This window comes from Terrapene carolina, unplaced genomic scaffold, assembly GCF_002925995.2.
Source record: "Terrapene carolina triunguis isolate 2854851 unplaced genomic scaffold, T_m_triunguis-2.0 Scaffold139, whole genome shotgun sequence".
Taxonomy (NCBI): Eukaryota; Metazoa; Chordata; order Testudines; family Emydidae; genus Terrapene; species Terrapene triunguis.
Genome location: NW_020664490.1, coordinates 2,029,566 through 2,048,575, shown reverse-complemented (window position 1 = coordinate 2,048,575; position 19,010 = coordinate 2,029,566). Strand labels below are relative to the sequence as shown.

General features: G+C 44.8%; 1 protein-coding gene across 1 annotated transcript in view; it reads left to right on the top strand.

Moving 5' to 3' along the window:
* Positions 1 to 19,010, top strand: part of LOC112112899 (mitochondrial intermediate peptidase-like) — a 125,226-nt gene that overhangs the window by 71,594 nt on the left and 34,622 nt on the right. Inside the window, exon 15 of the mRNA XM_029911967.1 lies at positions 9,373 to 9,492. Coding sequence (XP_029767827.1) covers positions 9,373 to 9,492 — 120 coding nt within the window. The remainder of the gene's footprint in view (positions 1 to 9,372; positions 9,493 to 19,010) is intronic.

Genomic DNA, 19,010 nt, shown 5'->3' with positions numbered 1-19,010 from the left:
AGTCAGTTTTTAAGTCACACTTTTAGTTAAACCACTGCAACTTTGGGTGTCACTGGCCATGGTGGGTTCTGTGAGAACTGAGTGATGTGGAGGGGAGCGCTGCTTTACCTTGGTAATGTGAAAGCAGTGAAATGCCCCTGGCAATTCTGATTTTGAAATGCATAATTGTTGCTTATAATTTTTTTCATATACAGACATGTGCTATGCTACTAAATCTGAGAGCTATCTGAGAGAGATTGTTTGCAATCTAGAAGGAATTATACAAGAATTAAAGCAGAATTGCTCCGAACTGTACAACAGTTCTGAAAAAGCAAAATTTACTACTGATGAATGAATACTCAAAAAAATACTCTGTTCATGAGAGCCACTAATTTTGAATAATCCACCAGGGTACAGACCAGTAATTGACTTGAAATTCTGAAGTGATGGACATGTGCTTTCAAACACAGACATTCTTTGTTCAGTAATATCTGTACTAGCAATAGAGCCCAAGGATTTCCTTTCAGCAGTCAATTTATATTTGTCCTGGACCAGAGTTGCCATAAGTATTTGACTTTCTATTTCAATGCATCTTCAGGGAATCTAACAGTAATGCCTGCAGGTGCATATAAACTAATCCCAGATCAAAAGATTGGCTGACGGTCACTTCAGTTATTTCGTTCACAAAAATTGTTCCTGGAGACGTGTGCATGGTGGTGAATACAGAGTTCCCACATTCCTTTGTAGAGATGTGTATTGTTTTCTGTGTAGTTATTTGAAGTTATAGTCATTGGAATAAACTCTTGTATTTATTTTAATTTAGTTGTCCAGATATGTTCTCCTACATATGTATTGATATCTGAATAACAACATTCATTGCACACAAATTGGTAAAGATATAACTTTATAACTGAAAACTCAAACTCATTTTCATCAAACTTAGCAAAAGCACATATTTCTCTTTGAGGGCTAAGTGCCATACATGCCATTCATTACTTTACCTTTTGAAAATGAAAATGCTTTGAATTTTCCAAGAGTAGGGAAATATCATAGATGTGTTTTAGCCTATTCAAAAAATAAATAAATAAAACAACTTTCAGATACCTTCTACTAATTCTTATGGTATCTAAAAAAAGGAGAATAAAATTAAATTGCCTTTTCATCCATAAACTTGAGTTTTGCTATAATAATTTCAGCTGCTGTGATCTCTAGTAGATTCTGGAGAGAGATGAGGAAACCTGAGTTCTGTACTCTACATTTAAATACACATCTTTTCAATAGGCATATTTTTGTCATGTGGAGTAAATTCCTGTAAGTTTGGGCCTGCAGTAACTTTATTGGCACAGTGTCAAAGGGGTAGCCGTGTTAGTCTGTATCCACAAAAACAACGAGGAGTCCAGTGGCATCTTAAAGATTAACAGATTTATTTGGGCATAAGCTTTTGTGGGTAAAAACCCACTTCTTCAGATGCATGGAGTGAAAATTACAGATACAAGCATAAATATACTGGCACCTGAAGAGAAGGGAGTTACCTTACAAGTGGAGAACCAGTGATGAAAAGGTCAATTCAGTCAGGATGGATGTGGTCCACTCCCAATAATGGATGAGGAGATGTCAATACCAAGAGAGGGGAAATTGCTTTTGTAGTGAGCCAGCCACTCCCAGTCCCTATTCAAGCCCAAATTAATGGTGTTAAGTTTGCAAATGAATTGTAGCTCTGCTGTTTCTCTTTGAAGTCTGTTTTTGAAGTTTTTTTTGTTAAAAGATGGCTACTTTTTAAATCTGTTATTAAATGTCCAGGGAGATTGAAGTGTTCTCCTACTGGCTTTTGTATGTTACCATTCCTGATGTTTGATTTGTGTCCATTTATTCTTTTACGTAGAGACTGTCCGGTTTGGCCAATGTACATGGCTGAGGGGCATTGCTGGCACATGGTGTCATATATCACATTAGTAGATGTGCAGGTGAATGAGCCCCTGGTGGTGTGGCTGATGTGGTTGGGTCCTATGATGGTGTCGCTAGAGTAGATACGGGGACAGAGTTGGCAACGGGGTTTGTTACAGGGATTGGTTCCTGGGTTTGGTTCCTGGGTTAGTGTTTCTGTGGTGTGGTGTGGTGTGTAGTTGCTGGTGAGTATTTGCTTCAGGTTAGGGGGCTGTCTTAAGCGAGGACTGGCCTGCCTCCCAAGGTCTGTGAGAGTGAGTGATCGTTTTCCAGGATAGGTTGTAGATCGTTGATGATGTGCTGGAGAGGTTTTAGCTGGGAGCTGTCCGTGATGACCAGTGGTGTTCTGTTATTTTCCTTGTTGGGCCTGTCCTGAAGTAGGTGATTTCTGGGTACCTGTCTCACTCTGTCAGTGTGTTTCCTCACTTCCCCAGGTGGGTATTGTAGTTTTAAGAATACTTGATAAAGATCTTATAGGTGTTTGTCTCTGTCTGAGGGATTGGAGCAAATGCGGTTGTATCTTAGGGCTTGGCTGGAGACAGTGGATTGTGTGATGTGTCCTGGATGGAAGCTGGAGGCATGTAGGTAAGAATAGTGGTCCGTAGGTTTCCAGTATAGGGTGGTGTTTATGTGACCATCACTTATTTGCACTGTAGTGTCCAGTAAGTGGGTGGAAATTGTTGAAATCCAGGTGGAATTCTTCAAGGGCCTCCTATCCGTGGGTCCATATGATGAAGATGTCATCAATGTAGTGCAAGTAGAGGAGGGGCACTAGAGGACGAGAGCTGAGGAAGCGTTGTTCTAAGTCAGCCATAAAAATGTTGGCATACTGTGGGGCCATGCGGATATCCATAGCAGTGCTGCTGACTTGAAGGTATAAGTTGTCCCCAAATCTGAAATGGTTGTGGGTGAGGACAAAGTTACAAAGCTCAGCTACCAGGTGTGCCGTGGCCTCATCAGGGATACTGTTCATGACAGCTTCTAGTCCATCCTCGTGTGGGGAATATTGGTGTAAAGAGCTTCTACATCCATGGTGGCCAGGGTGGTGTTTTTAGGAAGATCACCAATGCATTGTAGTTTCCTCTGGAAGTCGGTGGTGTCCCAAAGATAGCTAGGAGTGTTGGTAGCATAGGGTCTGAGGAGAGAGTCCAAAGAGCCAGATAATCCTGTTGTAAGAGTTCCAATGCCTGAGATGCTGGGGCGTCCAAGATTTCCAGGTTTATGGATCTTGGGTAGCAGACAGAATGCTCCTGGTCGGGGCTCTAGGGGTATGTCTCTGTAGATTTGTTCCCGTGCTATAGCAGGAAGTTAGTTGAGCAGATGGTATAGTTTCTTTTGGTACTCCTCAGTGGGATCGGAGGATAGTGGCCTGTAGAATGTGGTGTTGGAGAGTTGCCTGGCAGCCTCCTGTTCATAATCCGACCTGTTCATGATGACTACAGCACCTCCTTTGTCAGCCCCTTTGATTATAATGTCAGAGTTGTTTTTGAGGCTGTGGATGGCATTGCGTTCTGTACGGCTGAGGTTATGGGGCAAGTGATGCTGTTTTGTTCACAATTTCAGTCAGTGCACGTCTGCGGAAGCACTCGGTGTAGAAGTCCAGTCTGTCATTTCGACCATCAGGAGGAGTCCACACAGAATTCTTCTTCTTGTAGTGTTGGTAGGAGAATTCCTGTGGGTCAGTGTGCTGTTCAGTGGTGTGTTGATAATATTCCTTGAGTTGGAGACGGTGAAAGTAGGCTTCCAGATCACTGCAGAACTGTATCATGTGCATGGGGGTGGTGGGGCAGAAAGAGAGTCCCCGAGATAGGACAGACTCTTCTGCCGGGCTAAGTGTGTGATTGGATATATTAACAATATTATTGGGTGAGTTAAGGGTACCACTGTTGTAGCTCCCTGTGGCATGTCTGAGTTTAGATAGTTTACTGTCCTTTTTCCTCTGTAGAGAAGCAAAGTGTGTGTTGTAAATGGCTTGTCTTATTTTTGTAAAGTCCAGCCACGTGGAAGTTTGTGTGGAAGGTTGGTTTTGTATGAGAGTCTCCAGTTTTGAGAGCTCAAAACACAGGTATAGCTCATTGGCACAGGTATAGCTCATTACATAATGACTCTTTACAAGCAGGCAGGGAGCTAGAAATAATTGGAACCAAATTAATTAGTAACATTTTAAGTGCACTGTTTAAGCTAATTAATGTAGTAATTTATAATAATTACAGTAAGACACTGCTTCCTCTTATTTAAAGTCTATTCTAGATAAACACCGATAGTAGAAATCTACCCATATCTAAATGCTTAAAAATGGGGTCCTCAGCAACAATCTCCAAATCACACGGCAATGTGAAATATCTTTCATTCCCATAGCTATGGCAGACACACCTAACTATGACTCATAGTTGAAAATACTTACCTATGTAAAGTCAGTAGTGTTTATTTCCAGGGTGGATTTATTTTCGCTGTGCACTCCTGGTGGCCTGGGTCTAGGCTGACCAGATAGTAAGTGTCAAAAATCAGGACAGGAGGTAGGGGGTAATAGGTGCCTATGTGAGAAAAAGACCCCAAAATCAGGACTGTCCCTATAAAATCGGGACATCTGATAACCCTACAAGGGTCAGAACTTCCTTCTAACACTCTACATGTGCCAGGGAAGGGGGAAGCTTGTAACTCGCTTCAGTGGCTTATTTCTCCAGCTCTCTATTTCTGCATTATTCTCTAAGTAACCCACCTCATTGTTTTTTAGCAGAGGGTCCAGAAATAGATCCCAGAAGTCCTGACACCCAGTTCTCTGCTCTAACCACAAGAGCATACACGTGTGCCATGGAAAAGCAGCTTTTGAACGTCTTACCAGAGTTTATCATTTTGGAAATCTAGTTGAAAGGTTTAATAAGCTGCTATATGTTTGGAAGAGAGTAATTCAAACAGAAGTAACAGAATCCTTAGGAAATATTTACATTTAGTCGTAAAGACTTAGATAGGACATAATCCAAACCAAATCTATGATAGTGAATGAATTCTGGCTAAGTCGCAAGCTGTCAGTGGGTTTGGATTTTTTTTACCCAATCATAAGACTTTCAAAGAAATAGTTGAGCGTGCTATAAGACACAATTCCATTTTAGTCAGATCATCTCAACTTTTTTCTTCTGAGGCCCCCCCCCCCAGCATCTTATAAAAACTCCACGACCCACCTGTGCCACAACAACTGTTTTTCTGCATATAAAAGCCAGGACCAGCATTAGCGGGTAGCAAGCTAAGTTGCTCGGGCTTTGGTTTCAGCCTCGCATGGCAGGGTTCAGGCTCAGGCTTGGGCTTTCTGCCCTGGGTCCCATACAGTCTAACGCCAGCCCTGCTTAGCAGACCCCCTGAAACCTGCTCGCAGCCCCCCAGGAGGCACGGGACCCCTGGTTGAGAACTGCTGATGTGAATGATTCGCTCATCTTTTTCACAGTACCGTCTCCCAAGTTCCCTATTTCATGTACAGATTTTTTTTTTTTTAAAGGGAATAGAGGGGCCCAGAGGTTAAGAAAGGGTCTCTCACCTGCCATTATGTGAGGGGAGAGAGAGACGGAAGCTAGCTGTGTGAGAGAGAGCGAGAGAGACTCCATGATTTGGAGGAGGAGCCCTGTTCAGGAGGGTGCGATCCTGGACCCCCGAAGTACTCTGACTAAATGGCTAAATTTCAGTACCCAGAAAGATAATGGAGCAAGTAATTAAGCAATCAGTTTGCAGACAACTAGAAGATAATAAGGTGATAAGTAACAGTCAGCATGGATTTGTCAAGAACAAATCATGTCAAATCAACCTAATAGCTTTCTTTGACAGGGTAACAAGCCTTGTGGATAAGGGGGAAGAGGTAGATGTGGTATATCTTGACTTTAGTAAGGCTTTTGATACCATCTTGCGTGACCTCATAAACAAACTAGGGAAATACAACCTAGATGGAGCTACTATAAGGTGGAGTGCATAACTGGTTGGATAAACATTCCCAGAGAGTAGTTATCAGTGGTTTACAGTCAAACTGGAAGGGCATATGAAGTAGGGTCCCACAGTATCGGTTCTGAGTCTGGTTCTGTTCAATATCTTCATCAGTGATCTAGACAATAGCATAGAGAGTACACTTACAAAGTTTGTGGATGATACCAAACTGGGAGGAGTTGCAAGTGCTTTGGAAGATACAATTAAAATACAAAATGATCTGGACAAACTGGAGAAATGGTCTGAAGTGATAGGATGAAATTCAATAAGGACAAATGCAAAGTACTCCACTTAGGGAGGAACAATCAGATGCATACATACAAAACAGGAAATGACTGCCTAGGAAGGAGTACTCCCAGAAAGGGATCTGGAGGTCCTAGTGGATCACAACTAAATATGAATCAACAGTGTAACACTGTTACAAAAACTAAAACAAACATCATTCTGGGATATATTAGCAGGAATGTTGTAAGGAAGACACAAGAAGTAATTCCTCTCTGTTGATTAGGCCTCAACTGGAGAATTGTGTCCAGTTCTCGGTGCCACATTTCAGGCAAGTTGTGGACAAATTGGAGAAAGTCCAGAGAAGAGCAACAAAGAAGATTCAAGGTCTAGAAAACATGACCTTTGAGGGAAGATTGAAAAAGTTGGGTTTGTTTAGTCTGGAGAAGAGAAGATTGAGAGGGGACATAACAGTTTTCAAGTACATAAAAGGTTATTACACCAAAGAGGGAGAAAAATTGCTCCCCTTAACCTCTGAGGATAGGTGTAGTGATGTGATGACTTACCTGCGCAGCACCTCCTGTCGGTTGTCCTGGGAATTAGCTCAATTCCAGCTTTGGAGCACCCTCTGCAGGCCGGTGTCTCGCCTGCTGCTGGCCCTGTGTTCCTCCCGGACCCTGGTGCCCTTTACTTCAGGATTCTGCCCCAGTAGTACCCCCATGCTCTGCGTCTCCCCTCCCAGGGGAACCCCCAACCCTCTAAGCTCACCTTGCCTCAGTGGCTACTGCCAGTCGTCATCTAGCCCCTGCTTACTGGGGCAAACTGCAGTCTGTAAAGGCCACTCCTCATTGGCAAGGAGGTTTGGTCCAGCGGCCTCTGCCTAACCCCAGTACCTTTCTTTAGGCCTTGCACAAGGCCTGCAGCCTGGAGGTTTACCAGGTTGGAGCTCCCCAGTTCCTCCTGCCTTATTCCCCAGCACTGCTCCAGTTCAGGTACCCTTTTCTCCCAGGCAGCCAGCCCTTCTCCCTCCAGGGCTGGAGAGAAACTCCCCTGTCTCCTGGCCCTCCAGCCCTGTTATCAGGGCCAGCTGGGCCCTGATTGGGCGCAGTGACAGCTGTGGCTGCTTCCCCAATCAGCCTACTTTTGCTGCTTCTACTTCTCTATCCCTGCCGCAGACCTCTCCAGGGCTACTTTTAACCCTTTTTAGGACAAGAAGCAATGGGCTTAAGTTGCAGCAAGGGCAGTTTAGGTTGGACATTAGGAAAAACTTCCTAACTCTCAGGGTCGTTAAGCATTGGAATAAATTGCTGAGGAATGTTGTGGAATCTCCATCATTGGAGATTTTTAAGAGCAGGTTAGACAAACACCTGTCAAGGATGGTCTAGATAATACTTAGTCTTTCCATGAGTGCAGGGGACTGGACTAAATGACCTCTCGAGGTTCCCTCCGATCCTACAATTCTATCATTCTAAATCCCAAACAAAGAACACTTGAGTGGTGAGGAAATTAAGGAAGGGAATGATAAATAGGAGTTCTGTTGGTTTGTGTAGATCAGTATATCTCATAAGTTTTTTTTAAAGTAAAGGATAAGTGTTTTAGAATCCCTTTTGCAATGCCTGTGTGTTACATGTTTCATCTAAACTGTACACCAGAGTGCTCACAAGGCTGGAATTATGAGAAAGAGTGTGCTTAAGCAACTGGTGTACCTTGGCAGGGGGTGGTGGTGGTTCTGAGAACCTAAGGCAGTTGGACCCTGAGTTCCCACTTCTGTGAAGGGTAATAGACGCTGTGCCCAGTGGGATGTATTCCAGAGAGGCCAAAGAAACAGTGCCGGAGGCTACCCAGACCAAGGGAAGCTTAGAAGCAGATGGGTCTGGCATGTGAGACTGAAACGTGGCAGCCTGGTGAATGTCCAGCAGGGGAAGCTTTAACAGGGCTGTGACAAATGTCTGTTAAAACTTTAATCTCGTTATATTTCAGTAAAAAGCCATTTCTGTTTGGATTTTCATGATAGCACAGAGCTAGTACACAGTTAAGCTCCTGAATTGTCTCAGGGCTCCCAAAGCAGTAAAGGAGTTAATATAGTAGTATTGTATTACACAAGTGTTGATAAAGGATAAGATATTAATGTTACCTCCTGAATCACAAATTCATCTCCTTCCAGCAGGAGCACAATGGTTTCCTGTGAAACATCCTGGTGCTCCACTTAGATGTTGGGGAGGGGCTGCAGTTAACTATTTCTTCCTAACTCCTAAATATATTTATTTCCATGGGATTTGCACTGGGCCACTTTATCCACAGACAAGAAATCCTGTATGGGTCCCTAGGGTGCTTAGTGTGGCTGCTGCTCCACCTAACAGTTGGTCCATCCTACTGCAACCTGACTCCTGGTTTAGGCCTAATGTCTGTCTCCACCAAATCTTTGCAGAATATCGTGAATTGGACAGTTGTCTCTGCCCCACAAACCTCCCACAAAGCATTTAGTCTCACAAATCAACATGCTGCAACTCCATTTCTCACTCTGTGACTTCCAACCCTGAAAAACCCTCAGCACCTCTCATACAATTCCTGAGTCCCATAAAAGTCCCACATATGCTGCTCCAAGCACCAGTAAAATATTGATCTCTTTCAGTAGCACTTCTTTCCTAATTCCCTTACCTCTTCTTATGCCTTGGACCAGTTCTAGAGGGAACTTGAGAGGTGCCACCAGTGGCTCCTTCTGCCATCCGTCTCAAGACACTTTTGGTGTCCACTGCTTAGCTCTCTTCACGGCAGTTGTGATCTTCTACTCTTTATGGCCCCATACACAGCATGTGCATCCTAGTGACATCATGTTGGGCTGTGCTGTGTCTGTCTCTCAGAACCCAAGGAAGGTATTTTGAAAGTCTCTTATTAATAAGAGTATTTTAAAACTTTCCCCCCAAAAAGATGGACTTCTTTGGGACATTAGGCATTGGTTTCAATTTTGTTTAAGGTAGAAAAATACATGAGCTTACAGAGGTTGACAGTGCATTTTAAGTGTCAGGGAACTAATCTTACAGGACACTAAGTCCTCAACATCTGTTTGTCAGTTGGATTGAGGGCACTCAGCACAAGGATCAGTCCCTTATCCTTTTATTTTATACCAAAAATAGAAGAGCCAGGAAATGTACATATTTTAAGTTCTCATGGTTTATTCTATTGCCTCTGTCTTTGTTGGTTAACCACATGTCAAATGCCAAGACTGTGAGCCAAAGCTGAATATATGTTTTATCTGTCTAGGTCTTTTATGCTGTCTTGGACCAACTCTACCATGGGGAACATCCTCTAAAGAGGTCAACCACAGAAATTTTAAAGGAAACCCAGGAGAAATTTTATGGATTACCATACGTACCAAACACTGTGAGTATAACATTTCATTCTCATTCATACTTTAAAAGAAAAGGAAAGTTTGGAAATGCTTAGGCCTTGTGACTTTAGCAGGCTGACTAAGCTTTCAGCAGAATCTTAAAATCTCCACATTTCCTATCAGCATAATTCAAAACAGAGGCCGCTTACTGAGGTTTTTGGCATAAATATCCAGGTGTGTCACTACTGAAACTGAAAAATTTCAACTCCAGAACTTCTGTCAAGCTACTGTGCCTGTGTGTGCTTGCATTTAAATATAATTTCCTTGCTTCTGTGATGAGAATGTGGAGTCAGTACTCTATTAGTACTGTATTTCCGAATGACAAAGAGCTTAGTGGAATTAGTTTTTCTATAATTTTGGGACTGTGAAAAACAGCATTTTTGTTCCACTCTAACAGTCCAACAGCCATTTTGGCAAATGAAGCAAATTGTGTAAAACATGTTGTATGTTGTTAGCATTCAGAGAATACAAGAAAAACGAGGAGTCCTTGTGGCCCTTAGAGACTAACAAATTTATTTGGGCATAAGCTTTCGTGGGCTAGAACCCACTTCATCAGATGTATGAAGTAAAAAATACAGGAGCAGATATAAATACATGAAAGGATGTGGGTGCTTTACCAAGTGTTAGGTCAGTCTAATGAGATAAATCAATTAACAGCAGGATACCAAGGGAAGAAAAATTACTTTTGAAGTGGTAAGAGAGTGGCCCATTACAGACAGTTGACAAGAAGGTGTGCGTAATGGTAGGGAGAAATTAGTATTGGGGAAATTAAGTTTAGGTTTTGTAATGACCCAACCACTCCCAGTCTTTATTCAGGCCTAAACTGATGGTATCTAGTTTGCAAATTAATTCCAGTTCTGCAGCTTCACATTGGAGTTTGTTTTTGAAGTTTTTTTGTTGAAGAATTGCCACTTTGAGGTCTGTTATTGAGTGACCAGAGAGATGGAAGTGTTCTCCTATTGGTTTTTGAATTTTATGATTCCTGATGTCAGATTGATTATTAATTATTTTTCTGAATGAGAATGTGTGTGTTTTAATTATGTGAAAATTATATTCTGAAGATGCAAAACCGTTTATCCTTGGAATTTAAATCACATTTTAAACAAACAAACAAAAGTGAATCAATTGTTTAGGTATGCACATAGTTCTTGTACTCTATCCTATCAAATTCTGAACCTAGGAGCCCAGCCTGAGTAGCCGTTCACTCCTCCCATAATGCAGTTGTGTTCTTTCATTGCTTGGTGCTGTGCAGGAACCGAACAACCCTTCCCCACAAAGAATGGGGCTCCAGTTACCCTAAAGGGTGTGCATCCTTTCCCTACAAACCCTTCCTGCTCCTTAGGTAGCAGCTGATTCTACTCCCTTGGCCCCCTTCTCAGCCACAGAGTCAGAGGCCGGATATCCCTAGAGAATAGAATTTGATTGTACATTGTCTTTAATACTCAAACTTTATTGTTTAAATACTCTTAATATAGAATGATTAGGCACATGGAGGCATTTAATATTTGTTCACATAGTCTTGAACTTTAGAACCCCTCTCCCCCTGCAAATCCCTAAGAGGGGAATGTTGGCCAGGTCACCAGATAAGTTCCTTTCTTGCTTTGAAGATTGTCTTGTAATCTTTAATCTCCACCTTCATAATTTATCCACAGGATGGTGCCTGTAACATTAAGCAACATCTTGTAGTGCAACATAGCATCACCATTTTAGTACAAGCTTTGGTGTATGACTTGATCCCACAGTCTGTCCCAGTACAAAAGCACTAATAATTGAGTTATATTGTCAATATACTGTCTAGTTTCTTATATTCAGAATTTGAGGGCATCTGTGCTAGGACTTTTAACACATTTAACATCTAAGGCTAGGTCTACACTACCCGCCTGAATCGGCGGGTAGAAATCGACCTCTCGGGGATCGAATTATCGCGTCCCGTTGGGACGCGACAATCAATCCCCGAATCGACGCTCTTACTCCACCAGCGGAGGTGGGAGTAAGCGCTGTCAACGGGAAGCCGCGGAGGTCGATTTTGCCACTGTCCTTACAGCGGGGTAAGTCGGCTGCGATACGTCGAATTCAGCTACGCTATTCGCGTAGCTGAATTTGCGTATCTTAAATCGACCCCCCCCTGTAGTGAGGACGTAGCCTAAATTACACTTATCAAGAAACTACACTACAAGAACAGTTAGTAACTTTTGTAGCATAGCTCTTGCTACTTGATATGGTGGAGGCGCAGGAGGCATCCCACAAACTCTGATATCCTTCAGATCATTGGACTCAGTAAAATTGCACTATCTATTAATGACGTGATCATGGAACCAGCAAAGATGGTGTGGCACACACCTGCCACATGTGCTCTCACCCTTAAAAGGACAGAGAAGACATGTTTTGTCCCAGCCAAAGGGACAGAATTTTTATTTAGTCATCCAGCACCAAATCCACTGATTGCCCAAGCAGCATCAGAGAGAAACAGGCAACACCAGGTATGATCTTTTCCACTTGATAAGGAAGCTAAGGGACTGTACTGTTGGCAGAAAGGTCTTTTCAGCTACCAGCCTGCAATTCACAATAGCAAACTGTCAGGTGCTTTTGGCCAAGTACAACCTTGTGAACTACAACTTATTCACAGAGTTTTCAGACAAGATTCCACGTGAGCTTAGAGGACAGTTTGAAGCACTCATCTAGGAGGGAAACCTGACTGTGAAGTCATCACTGCCATCAATGCGGCTGGCATGGCTGCTTGGTCAGTAGCCACTGCTGTGGTTGTGAAAAGAGTGGCGTGGCTTCACTCATCTGGGTTCCCAAAGGAGAGCCAAGTCAGAATCGAGGATCTGCCCTTCAGAGGAAACTTAGCTTTTTAGTGAAAGGATGAACAAGTCCCTACGTTCGTTAAAGGTATCCTGGGCAATTCTCCTCTCCCTCAGGATTTATGCACCAGACAAAGATCAACTCCTGAGCCATTCTTCCATCATAGCCATTATGAGCCCCCAAAGAAGTGCACACAACTGCAGAGGCTTAGACAAACAACTCCTTCTGCCTCCTCCTTCCAACTGGAACCTAAGGAGCTGCAAATCATCTCTATAGCTAAATTTGTCTAACTTTTTCTGATTTGGGGGTCATTTAGCCCACTTCTTTGACAACTGGCAGAGCATTACATCCAACAGATGGATTCTTGATATTATCCAAACAGGATATACAGTAGAATTCCTCTCCCTTTCCCCTCCTCATCCTCCATCCCGATTTCTCTTCAGGGATCACTCTCACAGGAGATAAACTCCCTTCTTCAACTGGGAGCCATAGAACCTGGTTCTCCCCTTTACCAAGGAAGAGGATTCTATTACAAATACTTCATGATTCAAAGAAAAAAACCATAAACCTACAGCAACTCAGTGTCTATATCCCAGCAACACGATTTAGAATGGTAACGTTGGCAGCAGCAATTTTATCATTAAGCAAAGGAGACTAGTTCACAATTCACAACGTGAAGGATACCTGTTTTCATGTACCTCACTTGCACACAGGAAAGTTCTCAGGTTTCCATAGGTTCCTATCATTAACAGTACAAGCTACTTCCCTTCAGTCTGGCTACAGCCCCAAGGGTGTTTACAGAAATGATGTCAGTGGTAGCCCACCTTTGCCTCAAGGGAATCTCAATATTTCTGCCCCTTGACAAATGGTTACTGACTGGGAGATCTCACTAAGAGGTCCATTCTGCAACAAGAGCCCCTATTCTAGCTGCATCAGTCCCTGGGCATCTCTGTAGACAAAGAGAAATCGTTGTTAGTCCTCACATAGACAGAAGAATTCATTGGAGCAACACTGAATTCCGTCAGAGACAGAGCTTTCCTGCTAGACAGTGACAACAATGGTCATGCAGCTTTCAGGCCAGTCCACAGACCTGGGTTCAAACTTGTCTTACTCTTAGGCCAATGGCAGCCTGTACTTATGTAACACAGTTTGCAAAGCTCCGACCTTGTGCCTTAGCTCAAAACTTAGCTCAAAACAATGTACATCCCAAGCAGAGACTGCATCGAAAAAGAGCCACCACTCAGAGAATACAGGACTCAGTAAACTGATGGGCAAACAGCCACCAGGTTTGCACAGGAATTGCTTTCACTTCACCACCACCAGAAAAAGTATTAATTCCGGATGCCTCCTCCCTAGGCTGGGACAGCCATCTGGACGAACAAGTGGCAGAAGACACTTGGACACCACAAGAGTTCAGAATGCATATAAATCTGCTAGAACCGCAAGCAGTCCGCAGGGCTTGCAAATGCTTCCTCCCATGCACAGCAGTGAGACATGCAGAAGTGCGATTGAACAAGTCAACAGTAATCTATATCAACAGACCAAGTGATGCAAAATCCACTCCATTATGCGCAATAGCTGTCAACCTATGGAATTGGTGCATCAGTCACTCTGTCAGCAGTGCACCTCCTGGAGCAATGCAACAAGCTTGTGGACAGCCTTAGCAGATTCCTATCAAGGGACCATGAATGGGAACCACACAATTTGATAATACAGCATATGTTCTACCTATGGGGGCATATGATATGTGAGCCATCTAATATGTGAGCCTGTTTTAATGTAATTTAGATGGAATGTGAGGATGTGACTTTCTGCTTCTCAGCTAATGGCTGTTGCTTGGCTGCTCTTTTAATCTGGCTGCAGACAAAGGCCTTAGGCTTTAGGCCTTACAGCAGGGGTGGGCAAACTTTTTGGCCCGAGGGCCACATTGGGGTTGCAAAACTGTATGAAGGGCCGGGTAGGGAAGGCTGTGCCTCCCCAAACAGCCTGGCCCCCACCCCCAATCCGCCCCCTCCCACTTCCCGCCCCCTGACTGCCCCCCTCAGAACTCCCAGCCCATCCAACCCCCCTGCTCCTTGTCCCATAACCGTCCCCTCCCGGGACCCCCTGCCCCAACCACCCCCTGCCCCTAACTGCCCCCCGGGACCCCACCTCCTATCCAACCCCCCTGCTCCCAGTCCCCTGACTGCCCTGACCCCTATCCATACCCCCGCCCCCTGACAGGCCCCCCGGGACTCCCATGCTTATTCAACCCCCCTGTTCCCCGTCCCCTGACCACCACCGCGCCCCCAGAACCACTGCCCCATCCACCTGCTCCCTGTCCCCTGACTGCCCCCTGGGACCTCCCGCCCCTTATCCAACCCCATGGCCTCGGCCCCATTACCATGGCGCTCAGAGCAGCATGTCTGGCAGCCGCGCCGCCCGGCCGGAGCTAGACACGCTGCCGCTCTGCTTAGCAGGAGCTCACAGCCCCGCCGCCCAGAGCGCTGCCCGTGTGGCGGCATGGCTGCGGGGGAGGGGGGACAGCAGGGGAGGGGCTGGGGGCTAGCCTACCTGGCAGGGAGCTCAAGGGCCAGGCAGGACGGTCCCACGGGCCGTAGTTTGCCCACCTCTGCCTTACAGTATGGCTGCAGACAAAGGCTTTATCTTTACAGGGCCCTCCTGGCTGACCCAGTCTTTCATAAGAAGGCTTTCCTATGACTATACCCTACATGTACAACCAAGGTGATCTCAAAATTCCATTTAAAGTAGACTGACTATCTACCTGTCTTCTCACCAAAACTCACATGACCAGCAAAGACAGGAGACTTCATACTCTGGAAGTGCGAAGAGTGTTAGTGTTCTGTCCAGGCAGAACAAAATCCTTTTGAAAGTCTCCCAAGCTAATTATATCCTTTACAGAACACATGAAGGGAGAAGCTATTTTGGCGCAGAAAATATCCAAACGTATCTCTGGCTGGATCCTGCTGTGTTACGAAGTGGCTGGCATCCCTCCTCCATAGGGTATCAGGACTCAGGCGGTGTCAGTGGTTTTCCTCAGCGAAGTTCCTCTAACTGAGATTTGTAAAGTTACAACTTGGAGTTCATTTCATAGCTTTGCAAAATATTACATTGTAGTGCAGACCTCAGCAGCTGATGCGGCAGTGAGCTCAGCAGTCTTCCATTCACTGACTTCTTTGAGGTCATCACACCCTCCTCCATAAGGAAGACTACTTGTCAGTCACCCACAGTGGAATACAGATAGGGGCCAGTGCTTGAAGAAAGAGAGGTTACTTACCTTTCTGTCACTTGAGTTCTTGGAGATGTGTTGGTCCTTATCTATATTCCACTACCCACCCTCCTTCTCCTCTGCTGCAGATCTGGCCAGTTGCAGTAGAGAGGAAACTGGAGAGGCAGTCCTTTCACACTGCCTTATTCTCTGGCTTGGTCTACACTTACCCCCCAATTCGAACTAAGGTACGCAACTTCAGCTACGTGAATAACGTAGCTGAAGTTCGAAGTACCTTAGTTCGAACTTACCTCGGTCCAGACGCGGCAGGCAGACTCCCCTGTCGACTCCGCGCTACTCCTCTCGTCTAGCTGGAGTACCGCAGTCGACGGCGAGCACTTCCGGGTTCGACTTATCTCGTCCAGACAAGACGCGATAAGTCGAACCCAGAAGTTCGATTTCCAGCCGCCGAACTAGCGGCTAGGTATAGATGTACCCTCTCAGTCTACAGCCTGAGGAGAGGAAATGCACAGGCGTGGTCTTCAGAAAGTCTTGCTTGTGTGGAACACGTGCGTGCCCATAGTAGAATATCGAAAGGGGCCACACAACATGAAGAATTCAGGTTACAGAAAGGTAAGTAACCTCTCCTTTAAGCTATAGAGAGTATTAAATGTAGCACAAACCAAACTGCATACTTTTTGCTTTCCCATCAGTGCTAGTAATAATGAAAAGGGACTATTGTGTATTTCCAGTAGTCTTAAATAGATGTTTATATGGCTGTCAGAGGAGCTTTAGTAACATCTCGAAGAATCACAGTTACTGTATGATAAATAACTTGTTTTCTGCTCCTGAGTAGGGGAATAAAATTGAATAACTCAATTATACATTTTGGGTTTATTCTCTTCCTGACATATGCATGTAACTTTTGTTAATGCTAATGGAAATTATCTGCCCATGTTGAGAGGAGACAACTTTGAAGCAGCAATGCCTATATTACAAGCAATCATATAGCTATGAAAAGACAATAGTAATGGACTAAATTCTGCACTTTCCTTCATCCAGTGCAAGCCCATTGACTTCATGTGGGTTTCACTGTATGTAGGTCAGCACAGACATTCCTGATACATCTAAAAGAAAATGGAATGACACAATTCTTCTCAAAGCCTGGATTTTAAACACTGCTTTTCCACATTAAATTATGAATTGCTCTTAAATTGTGACTCCCCCCAAATAGTGACTTTGTAAAACTGAACCTGTGGAGTTCCATATTAGTTGTTTGCTCTTCATAGCAAACTTTCTCAGTTCTCAAGTAGAGGTTTGTTAGTTTTTATTTCTCCTTCACTCCCAGCTCCATAAACTCACCCTGGGCTCTGAAAACTTGTGTGCACTATAAAAATTACTCACTGCTGACAAGATTTCAGCAATAGATGCAGCTGAACTATTGTTGAACGCTGTTTAGCCAAGAGCCGTTGGGTCAGCTGGATCCTATCTATGTCACAGACCCGCACATCTAATAGAGATTCTGGAGGCCAAATTATATCATAGAATCATAGAACCACAGGGTTAGAAGGGACTGCAAGGGTCATGTAGTCTAACCCCCTACCAAGATGCAGGATTTGTTGTATCTAAACCAGTGATACTCAGACTCAACCTCAGGAGCCGCAAGTGGTTCTTTAATGTGACTCCTGCGGCCCTTTGCAGCACCTGATATTAAAACACTGTGCAGTTTAAGTATTAACCAATCAGGAGGCTTTTACTATGTTATTAACCAATTTTAGAATTCCTGGTCGGTCATTTTGCTGTGAGAGTAATATGTATCTAAAAATGGTAAATGAAACAATGAATTCACACTACTATGGCTCTTTTGGGTAATGATCACTAATTTGGCTCCTGAACCACTGAAGTCTGAGTATCACTGGTCTAAACCATCCAAGACAGATGGCTATCCAACCTCTTTTTGAAAACCTCCAGTGAAGCAGCTTCCATGACTTCCTTAGGCAGTTCCTTCCGTTGTCCTATTGTTCTTACAGTTAGGAAGTTTTTCCTGAGATTTAATCTAAATCTGTGATGCTGTAATCTGAACCCTTTGCTCATATGGCTTGCATTCCATCCCTTTGATCACCTTTGTCGCTCACCTCTGGATCCTTTCCAGTTTCTCTACATCCTTTCTATACATTGGTGACCAAAATTGGACACGGTACTTCAGCTGAGGCCTAACCAGCCCCGAGTAGAGCGGTACTATCAGCTCCTGTAATTTGCATCCTATGCCTCTGTTAATACAACCCAAAATTACATTTGCTTTTTTTGCAACAGCATCGCATTGTTGACTGGTGTTGAGGTTGTGATCCACCAAAACTTCCAGATCCTTCTCAGCAGTGCTGCTGTCAAGCCAGTTATCCCCCATTCTGTATTTGTGCGTTTATCAAGGTCCCTTTGAATTTTAGCTCTATCTTCCAAAGTATTTGCAGCCTCCCCTAGCTTTGTGTCATCAGCAGATTTGATCAGTGTGCTCTTTATTCCGACTTCCAGGTCATTCATAAAATGTTAAACAATGCCAGACCCAAAATAGATCCCTGTGGAACCCCACTTGAGATCTCCTTCCAGTCTGACATAATTCCATTAATAGTTAATCTTTGTTTGCGGTTGGTTAACCAATTATTACTCCTGAGGGAATTCTACACCAAAAAAAGAAAAATTCTGCGCGCTATTTTAAAATTCTGCAAAATTCTGAAAATTTTATTTGTCAATAAATAAATGTGGAGGCTCCAGCATGGCAGTGGGGAGCACGGGCCACTGGCTGCATGGAGGTGGGAGATCACCCTGCAGCCTGCCCACCCCTGCCCCGGGACACAAACTTGGCAGTGAGGCTGCACCTGACTCTGATACAGTGCAATGGCTGGGCCTGCCCCAGAAACACTCCGGGGCCCTGCCCTTCCATGCCAGTGCACCAGGTGTCAGCAGGCAAGCTCAGCCTGGCAGGATCCAAGTGTGGGGGGATCCAGATGTGGGGTAAGAGGGTTCTGTGTAGGGCATTCTGGGTGCAGGCGGCTCAGTGGGGATTCCGAGGGGGAATCTGGCGGCACAGGGGCTCTTCTGGGAGTTCCAGGCGCAGGGGCAAGGGGACTCTGCAGGGGGTCCAGGTGAAGGGGGGGGGTCTGGGTGTGGGAGGATGGGACTTGGCATGGGGGGTCTGGGATGTTGGGGGCTCAGCGGGAGAGTCCAGGTGCTGGGGGAGTGGGGCTTGGTGGGGTGGCAGTTCAGGTGCAGCTGGTTGGGGCTCAGTGGGGTGGGGTCCAGATGCAGGGGGCTCTTTGGGATGGTCCAGTGCACGGGGACTTGGGCTCATCAGGATGAGGGTTTGAGTGTAGGAGCTCAACGGGTGGGGGGTCTGGGTGCAGGGGGGGTGAGGCTCGGTGGGGTGGGGGTTTGGGTGTAGGGGGTTTGGCTTGGCAGGAGGCATGGGGGGATCCAGATGCACGGGAGTTGGGTGGATGGGGA